Source organism: Cervus canadensis, chromosome 14, assembly GCF_019320065.1.
Source record: "Cervus canadensis isolate Bull #8, Minnesota chromosome 14, ASM1932006v1, whole genome shotgun sequence".
NCBI classification, from domain to species: Eukaryota; Metazoa; Chordata; class Mammalia; order Artiodactyla; family Cervidae; genus Cervus; species Cervus canadensis.
This window is the reverse complement of record NC_057399.1, coordinates 43,631,558-43,648,557: the sequence shown is the minus strand read 5'-3', so window position 1 is coordinate 43,648,557 and position 17,000 is coordinate 43,631,558. Positions and strand designations below refer to the sequence as shown.

At 38.4% G+C, this 17,000-nt stretch overlaps 1 protein-coding gene across 16 annotated transcripts in view; it reads left to right on the top strand.

The window, feature by feature from the left end:
* BNC2 (basonuclin 2) overlaps positions 1-17,000 on the top strand; it is a 470,337-nt gene that overhangs the window by 279,846 nt on the left and 173,491 nt on the right. The window contains exon 1 of one of the 16 annotated variants that reach the window (XM_043486715.1): positions 15,974-16,146. The exons of the other annotated variants lie outside the window; for them this stretch is intronic. Within the exon in view, the coding sequence (XP_043342650.1) occupies positions 16,114-16,146 (33 nt within the window). The 5' untranslated portion in view covers positions 15,974-16,113. Of the gene's footprint in view, positions 1-15,973; positions 16,147-17,000 lie in introns of those variants that run through there. 16 annotated transcript variants of the gene reach the window in all.

Sequence of the window (17,000 nt, the reverse complement as noted above, 5' to 3'; positions counted from 1 at the left end):
GTTGTTCAGTCTTTCAGTTGTGTCCGACTCTTTGCAACCCATGGGCTGTGGCACGCCAGGCTTCCCTGTCCTTCACCATCTCCTGGTGTTTGCTCAAACTCATGTCCATTGAGTCGGTGATGCCATCCCACCATCTCATCCTCTGTCATCCCCTTCTCCTCCTGCCCTCAATCTTTCCCAGCATCAGGGTCTTTTTCAGTGACTTGACTGTTCACATCAGGTGGCCAAAGTATTGGAGCTTCAGCATCAGTCCTTTCAACAAATGTTCAGGGTTGATTTGTTTTTTTAATGAAGTGTAAACTTGGGGCCTGTAGCAAAAGAAGATGAGACTGTGCTAAGAAACTTGGTTTTCTCAGCATATTGATAAATCTCACTTTCAATGTACAGACTCCCTTTGCTCCAACTAAGATGTCTAAATCCTAAAAGAAAAAAAAGCACCAGCGCTCCTTTTCCTGATTCTGAATTCAAACAAGAAGCAGTTTCATATTGGGGGTCTTCTTAGCACAGGTTTTGTATTTCTCACCCTTGTTCTTTTTTTTTTTTCCTTCCATTTATTTTTATTAGTTGGAGGCTAATTACTTTACAATATTGTAGTGGTTTTTGCCATACATTGACATGAGTCAGCCATGGATTTACATGTGTTCCCCATCCTGATCCCCCCTCCCGCCTCCTCCCCATCCCATCCCTCTGGGTCTTCCCAGTGCACCAGCCCCGAGCACTTGTCTCATGCATCCAACCTGGGCTGGTGGTCTGTTTCACCCTTGATAGTATACTTGTTTCAATGCTTTTCTCTCAGAACATCCCACCCTCGCCTTCTCCCACAGAGTCCAAAAGTCTGTTCTATACATCTGTGTCTCTTTTTTCTGTTTTGCATATTGGGTTATCGTTACCATCTTTTTAAATTCCATATATATGCGTTAGTATACTGTATTGGTCTTTATCTTTCTGGCTTACTTCACTCTGTATAATGGGCTCCAGTTTCATCCATCTCATTAGAACTGATTCAAATGAACCTTGTTCTTTATATGCTTTATTTTCTCAACAAGAAGCTAAGTACCATACTGGACACCTGTGTGCAGAGAGCCTCAACTTTATCAATACACACAAACTGGCTTTAGTAGCTGATGTAATACGTCTACGTCATACTAATTTCAGCACCTGCGGATTCCCTCCTCCTCACCCCTATCATTCACTTTTAAAAATTAATTATTATATTAATTGGTGGGGGGGAAATCTCCATTTCAGCAAATTGATACACAGAATCTAAACTATTTTTCATGGAAATAAATTTTAAAAATGCTTTGAGGACTTCCCTGGTGGTCCAGTGGTTAAGACTTCACCTTCCAATGCAGGGGGTGCAGGTTTGATCCCTGGTTGGGGAGTTAAGATCTCACATTCCTTGCAAGCCAAAAAATATTTAAAACAGAAACACTATTGTGACAAATTCAGTAAAGACTGTTAAAAAATAAATAAATACAGTTACTTTTAAAAATAATACTTTGGCCACTAGACTACAGCTAGATAAGCCTTATGTAGGTGGACTCTGAAATTTGTTAATTTCTGATTGAGAGACAAAAACTGAGTCTGAAAAAAAAAAAACTGAGTCTGTCTGTAGACCAGTGGTCTAAAAGAAAATAATATTATACAAGTACACAGTCACTTAAAATTCTGTCTCTCCTACTTGACTTATATCTGAGGCATACCATCTGGCATCTATGCCTTGGTGTTAATTTGAACACAGGTAATATATTTTGTAATTAAAATAATAGTCTCACATTTACTGGATATGAAAAAAACTAAAATGTTAAAACATGTTTACTGCCAGCTTTTTGGACATTCAAATCATGTTTCAGTGAAATCATAATGAATTGTGCCTTCCTCATCTATTTATGGTCCACCCAAATGCGACATGCTAATTGTCTCAATAGTGCAGGAAGCAGTCATCTTAACAAAACTATTAGGTACTTTGCATAAATCTAACTTGTACTCTTTTTGGTTTTGTTTTTGGCACTGATGGCTAGTTTCATGAATAGCAATATCTGTGGTCTGTGACCATCTCTGTAGGGTCTATCTTAGATAATATAAAATATATAATACAGGCTAGGAATATATTTCTTTTATATCAGGGTTGTGAAGGTAGAGGATTGATAAATACAGTGAAATTTTGGTGACTACTATCTTCCTTTGTCATCTTTGTAGACTGCCAAAGCTAATTTGTGTGTATTTAATCATCTAGGCATCCAATAGTACGTTGACTTGTATGATGGTACTTGTACTGAAAAGGTGGAAGCACCACAGAATGAAAAAATGACCCTCTAAATCACTGAAGAAAAACTCAAATGTATGAATGTGTTAAGCTTATTGTAACATACTGCCCGTTTTTCATGTAATATTTCCATATTAATCAGAAGTCCATAATAGTCCAGTGATTTCATTGCTTTCCGGAGCAGGAAAGCAGATTGGGAAGACTTTGTCAGCCTGTGCAGGCTGTTCAGACTCACCCCCTCAACTTACTTTTTTCCTTTGTGTGCTCAGTCACATCTGACTCTGTGATCCCAAGGACTATAGCCCACCAGGCTCCTCTGTTCACGGGATTTCCCAGGGAAGAATACTGAAGCGGGTGGTATTTCCTCCCCCAGGGGATCTTCCCGACCCAGGGATCAACCCCCTGTCTCTTGCATCTCCTGCATTGGCAGGTGGATTCTTTACCGCTAGTGCCACCTGGGAAGCCTTTACTGAAAGACACGTTGAGAGACTTATTCGTTTGGAGAAGGTGTTGGAGGGGTGTGTGTATTTTGTCTGCATCTGTTAGGCTTTCAATCAGAGCCATCCCTGTGCCTTGCAGCCAGGGAATCAGAATTACTGACTTTCTGCTTCTTTCTGTTTGACCATCAGAAAGTTATAAATAACTATAGCACATGAGTTATGATTTAACCCTTCAAATTACTTTAACATGGCTGATGTTAAATTCATGTTCCTGATCACCTGGCCTTCAAAATTATGTGAGGAGGGAGCAGATGGCAAGTTTGTTTAGTAGTTCACAACTTCTAGCAGGGTCTTCTGAGTAACAGACTTAGCAAATGAAAGCATGAACGCTTTGTGTGTGATGGACCACATACATTTTAAAGTTGTTACCCTTTAATGTTTTGTTCTGTTTATATAGTGTGAATGGATTTTGCAGAGGCTCAAGTTTTACATGTAGCTATCCTTGAAGTATACTTACGTTAATTTGTTCATGTTAAAGCCACTACCACTATATATTTGATATTTTTAGTAACAGTTGGATCAAGGAACAAAAGGGGCAGCTGCAAAAACTGACTTCAAGAAAAGAAAATATCTGTATTTATGTTTATATCTGTATGTTTGGGGTTTTTTTTTTAGTGGGAAATGTGTCATTTCATTGCCTGTGGAAGCAGTAGGGGTTGCCCAAGAACATATACATTGCCTGTGACAGAGCCAGTGCCTGGATTCTTAAACCATGATGAGTCTGGTTTTCTTGTTTTGGTTTCAGGCACACTCTTACACAAGTGGCCTTCAGGGGGAGAGAAATGGCGATGGCATAGAAGAAAGCATCCTTTCTTATACTGACAGGGAGACATAAGGTTAGAATGCTACTAATTTTGCATAGAAGAAGAGCTAGGCATGTGTGTCCTTAATATAAGGTGTGTGCTTGTGTTAGTTGCTTAGACGTGTCTGACTCTTTGTGACCCCATGAACTGTAGCCCGCCAGACACCAGGCTCCACTGGTCATGGATTTCTCGAGGCAAGAATATGGAGTGTGTTGCCATTGTCTTCTCCAGGGGATCTTCCCAACTCAGGGATTGAAACCCAATCTCCCGCATTGCAGGTAGATTCTTCACCTCCTGAGCCACCAGGGAAGCCCTTAATTTGTTGTTGTTCAGTTGTGTCCCACTCTTTGCGACCCCGTGGACTGCAGCACGCCAGGCTTCTTGTCCTCCACCATCTCCTGGAGAGTGCTCTAACTTGCCTCCATTGAGTCAGCCATGCCATCCAACCATCTCATCCTCTGTCGTTCCCTTCTCCTCCCGCCGTCAATCTTCCCCAGCATCAGGTCTTTTCCAATGAGTCGGCTCTTCGCATCAGGTGGCCAAAGTATTGGAACTTCAGTTTCAGCATCAGTCCTTCCAATGAATATTCAGGGTTGATTTCCTTTTTCTAATATGTATATTTAAAATGTATCTTCTCTGAACCATGAGTGGATTCTGCTTTAGCCACGCCTGTTGGGAATGTTTACCTCTTTTACCTCTTGTCACTGTCTTTTCTGAAGTTGGGTGACCAGGAAATGATTTATGTACAGAAGCTTGCCTGTCGTGGTAGCCTGTGCTGTATGTTTTATGTTACATGTGAATTTTATAACATCAATTGTTAGATAAGATACTGCTGGAATTTGTAGTTGCTCCTCAGTCACAGATAAACATTTTTAGCAACTTCATTTATTTGTGTATTTATTTTGAAATTCACAAAATATTTTAAAACTTATGTCCACTCGAAAGCTTTTCTGCTTTCATTTCCACCCTTGCACCCTGTATGCTGATATTTAGAAATACGTGTTTAATGTAAATTATATATTGATTGCCTTTTAACATTCTATCAGATTTCAATTTCTTATAAAGTTGTTATGGAACTGAAAATTTGACAGAGAAATGTGTCTGGCAAGTGATGTGAATAGTAACAATTTTTCCTCATTTCTATCAACTGTGTGTGCTACTATAAATATTACAGTGCGTGGTTCTTGTTCTCTGTAGCTATGTACATAGGGTCTTTGGTCAAAGAGCACATTTGCTTATACTCAGAGAAAAATGATTGGTTTGGAATCCCTAATAATTTAATGAAGAGGTACTTTGAGATCTCAAAATACAGATTTAAATCCCTGAAACTAGAGAGGGCAAAATAGGAAAACCAGACATGGAATGAAAGAATATCATCTTTATGTAAGAGAGAAATTATTTTATTCAAAGTCACATCCAGCTTTGTACAACAAGGAGTGGATTTATTCTGTACAAGATTACGGGGGGAAATGATATAAAAGTACATCCTGATAAAGATTGTGCCTTCTGGTGTGTAAAGCCGGTATCTAAATATGTGTCTATTTGTGTCTATATACAGAGTTAAAGGACAGTTTTCCATGAAAGAATGCATTCCTTTAGAATTGCTATAGATTTTCATAATTTTTAAAACATTCCTATTGTAACCTACATCAAAAGGGCAGCCAGGGTTTTTTGTGTCTGACTATACATATGCATTATAAAAAAGTGAGTCTACTGTAATTACCAGTTTGCAGAGCGAATTCCTGCAGGGTTTGTACTCTCCCCATTAGTAAAAGAGATAAGTTGAAATGTATTAAAATTTCACTGTACAGCTGGGAGTTTTTGTTCACAGTAAATGTGTTAATGTTTCTTCATTGCTTGACTGTTTGTGTTTAAATTTAGGCAGCGTGCCCAACAGGGACAAAATTATAGGATAAAGCTATGTATAAAAGAAAATCCTTCAGAGAGCACCAATAAGGCTCTTTTTAAAAATAAACAGTTATGTATAATAGTACATGGCCGTAGCCACAGAGAAAAGTTTTATCTGTCTATTTTAGAATTATTGGAATTTTTCTTTCCCTTGTGTGGAAGTTAAGAGGACCGAGCTTATGTCAATAGCTAATATACTTTGATGTAAAAACATTTATTATTTTATTCAGTGTTACTTCTGTAAAAAGCAAAATAAAAGAGTCCTTCTTGTTGTCCTTATGATGAAGAGAGGCTAATAGCATTTTGAGAGACAGGTGATAGATCACATTTTCTTCTCTAGTAAAGAAATTCTTGTTAGGAATTCTAATTTCAGTCTTTCATACTTTTGGAGCATTTTCCTCTGCTTTTCTTCACTGCTATGAACTTAGTAAATACAATTATTCACATACATGAGCTTACATTAAAAAAAATTAATCTGCAGCCACTATCACCTAGGGTGAATATGTAATGAAATGCGCAAACACAGGATAAAGGCTAGTAGTTCTCTGCAGCCTAGAGTGGGCAGAAGTTGCAGTTATTTGTAAGTTCTGGCTGTATAAGCTTTAGTCAGCCTGTGCACCGACCCTCTCTTCTCTCTGTCTCTCAAATGCTGAAAATATATCTGAGTTCTTACTGTTTACCTTTTATAGTTTCTTTGGCCTGCTTCTCCATACATGAAGATGGAAGAGTTTACCAGTGTCCGTGTGCTGACCCATGTGTCTCTGTAGGCTTCTTGCAGCAGACCCACAAATATAAACCATGTAAAGAAACAAAAATAAAATGCAAATCTTTACTTTTAGATGTTGCTGTCTTAGAAATGGTGTTTACAATGTAGTTAGAGGTATTATCTGTAGGTATGTGGAGGCATAGAGAGAGAGGAAATGAATGTGTGTATGCATGCATGTCATTTCTTTGGATCCATTCATTCAGATACCCTGAGGAAAACGTGAAAAGCCACTTGAACATTTCCTATTGTAAATTAGCTTTCCATCATAAAGGGTATTTTTTCCCCTTTAAAATAGGTTGGTTCACCAAAAAGAAAGAGAGGCGTTTAATTCTTCCTCCTCTCTACTGTTCTTTAAAAAGTAAAATTTTAACTGATAGACCTTGAAGTCCTTTAGAGCTATTACTTTCTTTTGGCTAATTCGTAGAAAGGCACCATATGAAAATTGGATTTTTGATCTGATGGAGTGATTCTTGAGTTCTTATGAACCATTTATAGTCTATCAAGTAAATCCTTCTTAGTTCACGGATTATTGACCCAATGGACCATATTAGCTGCTTCGAAGCTGGTATAGCCCATTATGTTGATTCAGCTGACACAGGTGTGAACCCAGTCCACATGCCCAAGATGACATTAACATTGTTCTGGGAGACTCCCTTTTTTTCCCACAAGCTTTCTGTTTATTTCAGAATTTACAAGAGTTAGCTCAGAGTTCCTGACAACCATTTCATTAGTCTCCCCATTTGCTCAGTGATGTCAAAGCATTTGATAGCAGCTGGATGGTCTGTTTCTTGCTGTCTTTCTCTATGTGTCTCTCTCTGTCCTTTAAACTAATCCTTAAAAGTAAAGTGAGAATCATGTTTTTTGCAACACTCTAGGGCACCTTTTACCCTCGGATGCTTATAGAGTCCTTAGAAATTTGTGGGATTTCTGTGAGCATCTGAATGCAATGCATACAGTTTGAGAAACCCACCTTTTAGAAGAAATGATAACGTTGTGTTTTTTAAAAATGTTTTTATCTGAGTGGTTCCGCTTAAAAAATTCCAGCGACTCTAGCCAGTGGTGAAATCAAGATGTGCCTTTAGTGATTTATATGATGCTCTAATGAAGCCCGTCCAGGTCTCAGCACAGACCCCTGGAGAGTCTATGACCTCACATAAATAACGTATAAGAGGGCACTGTAGACTGTTCATCATATCATTATTATTATTTGTAATAGGTATGACTCCTGAGGTGATATCTGCTCATGGGCAAAGAAACATATTCTTTCATAATCAGGCATAGTTATGATGCATAGACAGATGCACAATGGAAGGTATTAAAATGTTTGCTGAGATATTCTATGAATGGACAATCCCAAGACAAGTTGAAGCAAGATGGTGTAAAATTAGTGTTCTTGGCAAATCCTTGTCTCACTTCCCCACCCACCCCCAGATTTTTGCCTTTTTTTAAGGTAACCATTGGCAGACTCCATAGAAAGCGGTTGAGAGTCGCTCTCTGTGTCTAAAAACGTGCCACTTGGTTTCTAGAAAATCCTAGTGTAAATGGTTAACAGCTTACTTAGCAGTTCCCCTCATCTTTTCAAGTGGCTTAAAACCTTCCCCCACCCCTCTCCCTCTGTGGGTAGTTTCACGCGCATCTCCTATTCAGTCTCAAACTCCTCTTGGAACTGGAAGAATGTCTGAGAAAATCTCACTGTGGAGGAGGGTCCAAGGGGATTATTCAGGGCCTCTCCTCTCCCGCATCTGCCGGGTGGAAAGAGCCCCGGATTACTAGCTGTGGCCATTTAAGGGCATCTCACAGCCTCATTTTTCTGCTGTTTGAAAAATCTCTAATTTGGGGGATTTTGATGATTAAATACAGGAATGTATTTGAAGTATTATGCAAGCTTCATGGCACTGTCTGATGCGAGATGTTAAGTCTCACACAGGCTGCCTCAACTGGCCTGGGTAATCAGAGCTGTCATTTGAAATGATACATTCGAAAATGCAGCGACCTGTCTCCCTTGTTGCTTCACTGGGATAAATTCTTCTCACAAACCTAGAGGAGTAAATTTAGTTAAAAGGTCACCCACCTTATGCTCTTGCTTGGTAAGTGGATTGATTACTGTGCTCTGGCATTTGAAATAATGGGGCTGGCTCCTTTTAAAGAGGAGCAAGGTTGAGAGGGATTCTTCCCTTCAAGAAGTCCTCCCCGTGCTGTCTGGGAAGGGGAGGTGCTAAGTTTAGGAAGTTGTCCTCTGGGTAGGATGTGGCACAGAGTGTGGGGCAAGTCTTGCCTTCCTCCTGCACCTCTCTGCTTGGCCACCAAAGTAGGGGATCGTCATGCGATCAGTCTTCCCAGAATGGAAGCTGCTTCTGAAATACCAGAACTTAGGCTTCATCTTGTCTTACTTCTTGCCTAATGAGAAGTATTTCTTTGTAAAGCTTTTGAAGGTTGATAAATCTCCTCGCATCTCATTATAAATCCCTTCCTTATTAATGGCTTCCCTATCATATTATATTAGTAATTGTTTTCATGAATGCCACAGAGAAATGTAATCACATTACCACCTTTCAAATTGCATTAGCGAAAATGAATAAAATGTATATATATCAATGGAATACAAAATTGCTGATTCAACGTTAAGGTGAAATGAGATGAGTATTACTTATCATTCACATGATGTCAGAGGTGCTTTGGCCCCTTATATAAAGTTAAGTAATTCTGGTAAATGTAGAATGAACTTAGTTAAAATGTGGTTATTCTTTTACTCCTTATTTCATTTAGATGCTAGGTGTACGTTTATGGGAAGAGTATGTCTTTTCTCATTATGTTATCACAGCTGCCTAAGTAGTCTATAAAATTTCGTAAGCAAACAGGCAATAAATGGGATATCTTAATTGTTAACTGTTAGGTAAGAAAATAAAATGTTTCTGCCCAAATTGAAATGCCTTTTCATTTCCTGTTCCTCTAATATTACTAATTGCCTAACAAAATAGCTTGTATTACCATAGACTTAATTTAATTGGGGGGAAAAAAAGCATAACACAAGCACTATGCAGGCTTTGATGCCATGGAAGCAGGGATATTTTCCTTATATAATTGGCTATATCCCGCTGTTGATTTTTACTCTGAACTCCTACATTATTTAAATGGGGTCTTCCTCATGTCGATTGATAGTAGGTTGTAGTTGTAAGGTAATGACTGCAGATGCTCATTGGATCCATGTCTGTGAAAATTTATGTGCCTCTGTGTATGTCCCTTTCTCCCAGTTTGTATTTATATATTCACACATAGTCATAGAAACATTCACACTCATACACAAGCATCTACTCAGAAGTATATGCTTTCTGTCTTTGCCCCCACCTCCTAAACCATGTTCATTTCTTGACTTTTGCGGAGATAATTTTTTCATCCCAGTAAGTTGAGCAATGGGTCTTCCCTGTTAGCTCACTAGTAAAGAATCCGCCTGTCAAAGCAGGAGATATGGGTTTGATCCCTGCGTTGGGAAGATCCCCTGGAGAAGGAAGTGGCAACTCACTCCAGTATTCTTCCTGGGAAATGCCATGGTCAGAGGAGCCTGGTGGGTTACAGTGCATGGGGTGGCAAAGAGTTGGACATGACTTAGCAACTAAACAACAACAATAAAATAGAGGAATGCTTTTACTCGTACACATGACAGGATTCTTCTTTGTCCATTTAAAACAATTCCTTTTGAGTTTTTCTGATATCTTAATTTTAATGTGCTGAACATTATGACTGAGAGGGCTCCTGACCCCCAATTTGTTGGAGGATATAAGGATGTCCTGGATTTTCCTGGTAGAAAAATGGCAGTGGATTTTAAAATAATTGTCATTTTAACATGGACCTACTAGTTTTTAATATTTTCAAAGTAGAGGAATTTCAAGTTTAAGCCACAGAAATTCTTTAGTTTGTCTGTCTTCTGTTCAGTCATTTTGTTGTTCAGTCATTTTGTTGTTCAATCATTTTGTTGTTCAATCACTCAGTCATGTCTGACTCTTTACGACCCCGTGGACTGCAGCATGCCAGGCTTGCCTGTCCTTCACCATCTCCCAGAGTTTGCTCAAACTCATATCCACTGAGTAAGTGATGCCATCCAACCATCTCATCCTCTTTTGTCCCTTTCTCCTCCTGCCTTCAGTCTTTCCCAGCATCAAGGTCTTTTCTAATGAGTCAGCTCTTTGCATCAGGTGGCCAAGTATTGGAGTTTCAGCTTTGGCATCAGTCCTTTCAGTGAATATTCAGGATTGATCTCCTTTAGGATTGACTGGTTTGATCTCTTTGCAGTCCAGGGGACTCTCAAGAGTCTTCTTCAACACCACAGTTCAATCATTTAGTATTTGTATATTGACCTGCTAGGTTAAAGAAGGATATTATGCTACATTATGTCCCCTGAGGAATACTATCTCATGAATTAAATGATTTAAAACCATTAAAAGAAATTAGGTGGTGTAGTGGGTTTGCTCTCCCCACTTTTAAACAGCTTTATTGAGATGGAGTTCACAGATCATACATTCTACTCATTTAAAGTGTACAATTTAATGAATTTTAGTATATTCACAGTTATATACAACCATCATCACAGTGATTTCTGAACTTTTTCATCACTTTACAAAGAAACCACTAACTACTCTCTATCTGTACAGATGTCTGTGTTCTGCATATTTCATATGAATGGACTTATGTAATATGGGATCTCTTGTGTCTGGTTTCTCTTGCTCAGCATGATAAGGTTCATCCATATTGCGGTATTATCAAGTGTTCTTCTCTTTGTATTAGCCAGATGAATATTCCATTGTGTAAATATGCATATTTTGTTTATCCATTTGCCAGTTGTTGGGGGAGGGGGAGCACACCTTTTAAGAGAAAAATAAAGTGAGGTTTTAAGTCTTCTGCTTTTTAGCAGTGAAAGTGAAGTCACTCAGTCGTGTCCAACTCTTTGTGACCCCATGGACTGTAGCCTGCCAGGCTCCTCCATCCATGGGATTTTCCAGGCAAGAATACTACTGGTACTCAAAGGCTGCCTTTTCACAGTGAATCTCTTTCAGGTATTTTGGATGTGTTTATTGGGAAGATAATATTTCCTTGGTCAGTAATATTGTTCTTATGTCTTGTTGAAGTCTGCCATTTTCAGTTGCCCAGCTTTCTGTCTGTTTTTTTTTAAGTTTATTTTTGGCTGTGCTGGGTCTTTGTTGTACACGTAGACTTCCTCTAGTTGCAGAGAGGGCTACTCTCTAGCTTCAGAGCATGGACTTCTCATTGCAATGGTTTCTCTTGTTGTGGAGCACAGGCTGCAGGGTGTGTGGGCTAGTAGTTGCCACTCACAGGCTCCAGAATGAAGGCTCGGCAATTGTGGAGCACAGCCTTAGTTTCCATGCAGTATGTGGGATCTTCCAGGACCAGGGATTGAACTGGTGTCCCCTGCATTACAAGGCTGATTCCCAACCACTGGACTACCAGGGAAGCCCCCAGCTTTCTGTCTTGACCTTGTTGTCCACTGTTTACATCAATGCATCTGTACCTTGTAGTGGCTGTGAACTGATCATGTCTTTGCAAGTCTCCTGACTCAGCTACAAGATACAATAAGGAACCTTTTATTGAAGCGTTAATAAACTTTTTTATTTCTAATTTATCTTACCACCAGCTAAGGTATGTACTGTTGCAGTCCTATTGTGTGAATTTTTTGATGGGTTTGGTTAAGCAGACAGAATAACTTCATTGCTTCTTATTTGCTGTTGTTACTATTGTATTATGCATAGTGGCATTTACATTGTAGTTTAACATTCTGTGTACCCATGCACCCTATAATCACTGATAATCACTTGTGAAGTCTGTGAACATAACTCATTCAAACTCAGATCTATACATTTCCTTGCATAAATGCAAAAACATACCCGCCTTACCATAAGTATTTATTTATGTTAATAGTCTCATAGAGTTAGATAAGACTTTTCAGGTTGTTATAATACTTCTTTGTAGGATATTTAAAATCAGAGGTCTCTTGCTCAGTGTTCTGTGTCTATCCAGCTCACATCTTCTTGCCTTGTTTTGATACCTGATTATAAAACCCGGCAGCATAGCAGGGTAAATACCTTTCCTTTTGTCCTGTGTTTTGTAATCAAGTAAAAGTAAGTTTCTCATGTAGTTGTCTAGTTCGTGTTAGTCATAAGTAAGCTCAGAAGTCTTCGATCATGCAAAAAAAAAAAATGTCATTGTTCGAGGTGCATTGACTTATGCAAATTTCAGACACTGTGTTCTTCTACAAAGATGGTAACAGAGATTTTCCATGTTTTCACCAAAACTCAACATACTTCTCTTGGAAGTTGTTTCTTTTCAGTTAGATCATGAATCAGCCATGTGAAAATGGAGGAGAAAAAACTGTCCTGAAAAGTATACAAGGGGCTATTTTCTGACTTAATCACCATTCCTATCATGTGAGTTCTTTAGAATCTTTGTGGCAGTGCCTGAAGTACTATATTGGGTTCTCATATATAAGATGTATTTATGGGTGTGGAAGTCCATCTTTTTTCAGTCATATATATATGATTACTCTTTTCATCCATAGTGTTGGTAGCTGTTACCTTGTAATTACTGAAGTGTATTCTGAGGCAATCATAGAATAATTAGTTTCCAGATTCATTACAGGTACTTATTTATTCCAGATTTTATATTTTAATATAAATGTCTTCGAAGGACATTTTTATGTCAAGTAAAAGGTTTACTTGATCTTTGGCACCGTACATACCTTTTCTTCTGGTACTTGTGTGTATGTTCAGAGATGGGTGATATATGCAGTGATGATTTAATGAGTTAATTATAACATAGACTACTGTGTATCCTTATAGAAGGTTGGCTGATCTTGCCTATTTATCATACCTCCATGTGATTTCCAAAGTAAAAAATTCATTTGATTAAGAAATTTGTTCTTGTTAAAAATAAGAAAGGCAAACTTTGCCACTGATCAGCATAGCCAGTTAATTTGTGTACCTAGATTGTATCACCCAAGTTTATGGGAGAAACTGATGACTGAATTTTTCAGTAATTCAGTTTTAGTGCAGGTTATGTACTTAACTCTTTAACATTTAAGAATCATTCTAGTAAAACTTCATAATCCAAGTTGTAAATCTTGGTATTCTTTCCAGAAATGAATAAGGAGAAAGTGGATTTTAGAAGGATTTTTAGTTATGCACGGACTGTTTGGCCAAGTTAATGAACATTTGAGGCGATCTCATGGCAAATGGTTTTTTAATGTGAAAAGACAGAGCCCAGAACTGAAGTTAAGTCTGATTTTTAGGGGGCTTTTCTGAAGGGGAGGTTCCTGTGATTGCTCCTTCAGAGTGTGCCTTACGTTGCTACATGCCCCATGACCTTATTTTACCTTTTGTTGTTTTGTACTAACAGGTAACTTCTCTAAGTGTTCCCAAACAAGGAACAGCTAATAGGAGATGTAATAATTAGCCTCCTGTATATTCTTTTGTGGAATACACTAAATATTAGTATTAGCTGAAGCCCCATTCTGTGCTTTCCTGAGGAATGTCATTTGGTGAGAAGACTGATGTTCAGTTCACATAAATTTGCAGAGTTCAAGCCAGCTACTAGTATAATAAAGCTAAAGATACTTTAGTTTTAGTGGTTACAGAATCTCTTATTTGAATAGGTCTTTGGAACTCATCCAGAATACTTGCAAATGCACTCTTACTTAATATTCAAATATAAGAGTGTTACTGACTGAAAGTTGATTAAATATTTTTATACTAAATTGGTCTACTTTATTCATTTTAGATACACTTTTGAACTTGAATATTTATAATTTATAGGTTTCAACTGTGTATCTTCTTTTTTTAACAACTTAAAAAATGACTGGAGTATAGTTGATTACAACCTTGTGTTAATTTCAGGTGTACAACTAAGTGAATCAGCTGTAAGCACACACATATCCCCTTGTATATCTTCTCTTTCGGTAGGTAATGGAAATAAACTGATTAGTAATTGGGAAATCCACCCTATCATTTAAGAGATGTGTAACACCTATCTAAACATTTTTGAACTCCAGTATTAAAACAAATAATGATCCCTTGTCATGCCCAGTTTAGAGGATTATAGTATGAAGAAGGTGGCATCATATATGTCGAAGTGTTCCCTTACTCATTAAGACTAAATAATGTATTAAGCATTTACAAGGTGTGGAAGAAATGCATTGGAAAGAATCATAAGGGAAAAATAATTCAAAGGTAATATGTGGAAAGTTTGTTGAGGTCATAAATGGTTTCCATCTTTTGAGCTTTTGTTATCACTAGACAAAGAGCCACATGCTTTATATTCGTTATTTCATTTGAATCTATTGACACAGTTATGATGTTACTGTTATCATTTTATAGATGGGAAAGAGGCTAAGAGATTGATGAAATTCTTTAAATGCCTTTTAAGCACCTGTTATTTGCCAGTATCCATTGTAAGCCCAACATATGTCACCCTGCCATTAAGGAGCTTAAATTCTAGAGGGGAAGACACATCTTAATCAAATAACCACACAGATACAGACACACACATATATATACACGTGCATGCATGTTTAGTCACTCAGTTGCGTCCAACTCTTTGTAACCCCATGGGCTGTAGCCCACCAGGCTCCTCTGTCCATGGGATTTCCCAGACAAGAATACTGGATCGGGTTACCATTTCCTTCTCCAGGGGATCTTCCTGACCCTGGGATCAAACCCGTGTCTCCTGCATGGGCAGGTGTATTGTTTACCACTGGTATATATAAACTAGGTTATGAATAAGTAGTATAGATAAATTAGAGATAAATATAATCTCCACAAGTGTGGTAAGTGCTGTGACACTTGTGAGACAGGGGACTAATGGGGATCTTGCCTTGATCAGGAGATGAGAAGAGCTGCTCTGGAGAATGGAAGTAATATTTGCGTTGAAAGCTTGAAAGAGAAACAGGAGTTAACAGTACGGAGTGGTGGTGGATGGTGGGCAGGTGGCGGGGCTCTGCCCGTGGCGGCCTGACTGAGTGGGAGGGAGAGCTCCCACACACTGGATCTGATTGCTGTGACTTCAAGCAGGATCCTGAGTTAGCTCCACCGCAGTTTCCTCCTCTGTGAAATAAAGGGAATACTAGTACGGACCTCATGGTATTTTCACGGAGAGCTAATATTTGTAAGTATCTGGAAATGCCAAGTATCCAACAAACCTTTGCTATTAATAATAAAAACATTAATATCGAATATCATATTCATTATAATATTACATTAATTATATAAACAATATTAATATTATTATTAATAATAATCATTAATGGTTTGCTATTGTAGATAAATTTTTATGTCCTACCTTTGGTGGAAGAAAAGACAAAGTTGTAAAGACGGAGAAGCAATGCTTCTCAAACCTCTTCAGGGGCTTCCTTCTGTTCTTAGGGTGTCTCCTCGGAACCCACTGCCCAAGAGCTCTGACTGTTAAATCCTTGAGCATAGGGATTCACTAGCCATTTCCTGCCACTTAACACAGTACTTGGCTCTGCAGTGATCGGTTTTGTGTAGTGATGATATTTGAAGCTGTAGGAGGGGATGAAATTGCCAAGTTAAAGAATGAGGAGCCTGCCCGTGAGAAACACCTGTATTTATTTACAGTGGAGAGAGAGTGAGAAGCTGCTGCCAAAACACTAGGATAGTTTGTCTCTACAGTCCAGGAATGAAGGAGAGTTATGCCTTAAGCTGCCTCGAGGTCTCGGAGAACGAGGAGACCAGAAAAAGGGACCAGATGTGATGAGACTATCCCTCTTGGAGAAAGCAGTTTCAGGACCGTGTGTGGCAGAATCCAGACTGTAAAATTAAAATGTAGGCGGAAGCACTGGGTGGTGGGTGCATGGATTTTTCTTTCAAGATATCCATGGTAAAGGTAAGCAGAAATTATTCCTTTTATTTAAGATGTAGGCTTAAGAACTTTTTTTCTTGTTCTTGGGCTGTTGGAAAAGCTGATCGTATTGAAATGGAGGAAGGAGTTTCAGTGCATTGGATGAGGTAGGGTCCTGGATGTGTGGAGGGGTTGCTGGCTTGAGTTGGCCAGACCTGCATAAGGGTCCTGGATCTATAAGGGGGAACAGCCTGTTCAGATCATCTCTCTTCTCCTGCTGTTCCCTTTCTGTCACTTCACTATCATCCTTGATTTTTCTGTAGTTGTGGGTACCCAGCAGTGAGTAGGAGACCTGGTGTATTATTAGCTCCATAAAGAAACGGGTGTGATCACCAAAATGAAGGCTTCCCCATCTCTGCTCTTCCCAGCTCTCTTCTTGTAAAGTGTATACGTTTTGAGGCTTAACTGGCTTGGATAGTTTTATGATAATTTATGTTTTTGAAGTGTGAGTGAGTTGGCAAGTGATCACATTGGTTCTGTTTTGTTCTGAATAAATAGTATGTCAAACTTTTATGCTGTTTCAAAAATGTTATTTAGAGTAAAACTTCCTTTGAAGCCACAATAGTCTCGTATTCAAAATATTTATTTAGACCATACTGTTTAAATATATATAATTCCCTTAAGGCACAATTGTAGTCTATATAAATCTGAATTTAAAACAAATAGACCTTCTGGAATTCATAGAAATACAAAATGGATATTCCAGTGCTTAAGTGTTTATGTATAAAAGGAGTTGAGGTGTTCCAATGTTTGTATGTTTAGGTACAAAAGGAGTAGAATTCATGAAAAAGGATGATGGTACAAAAAGTTTTAATTCCCAAGTGTGCCAGACGTACAAA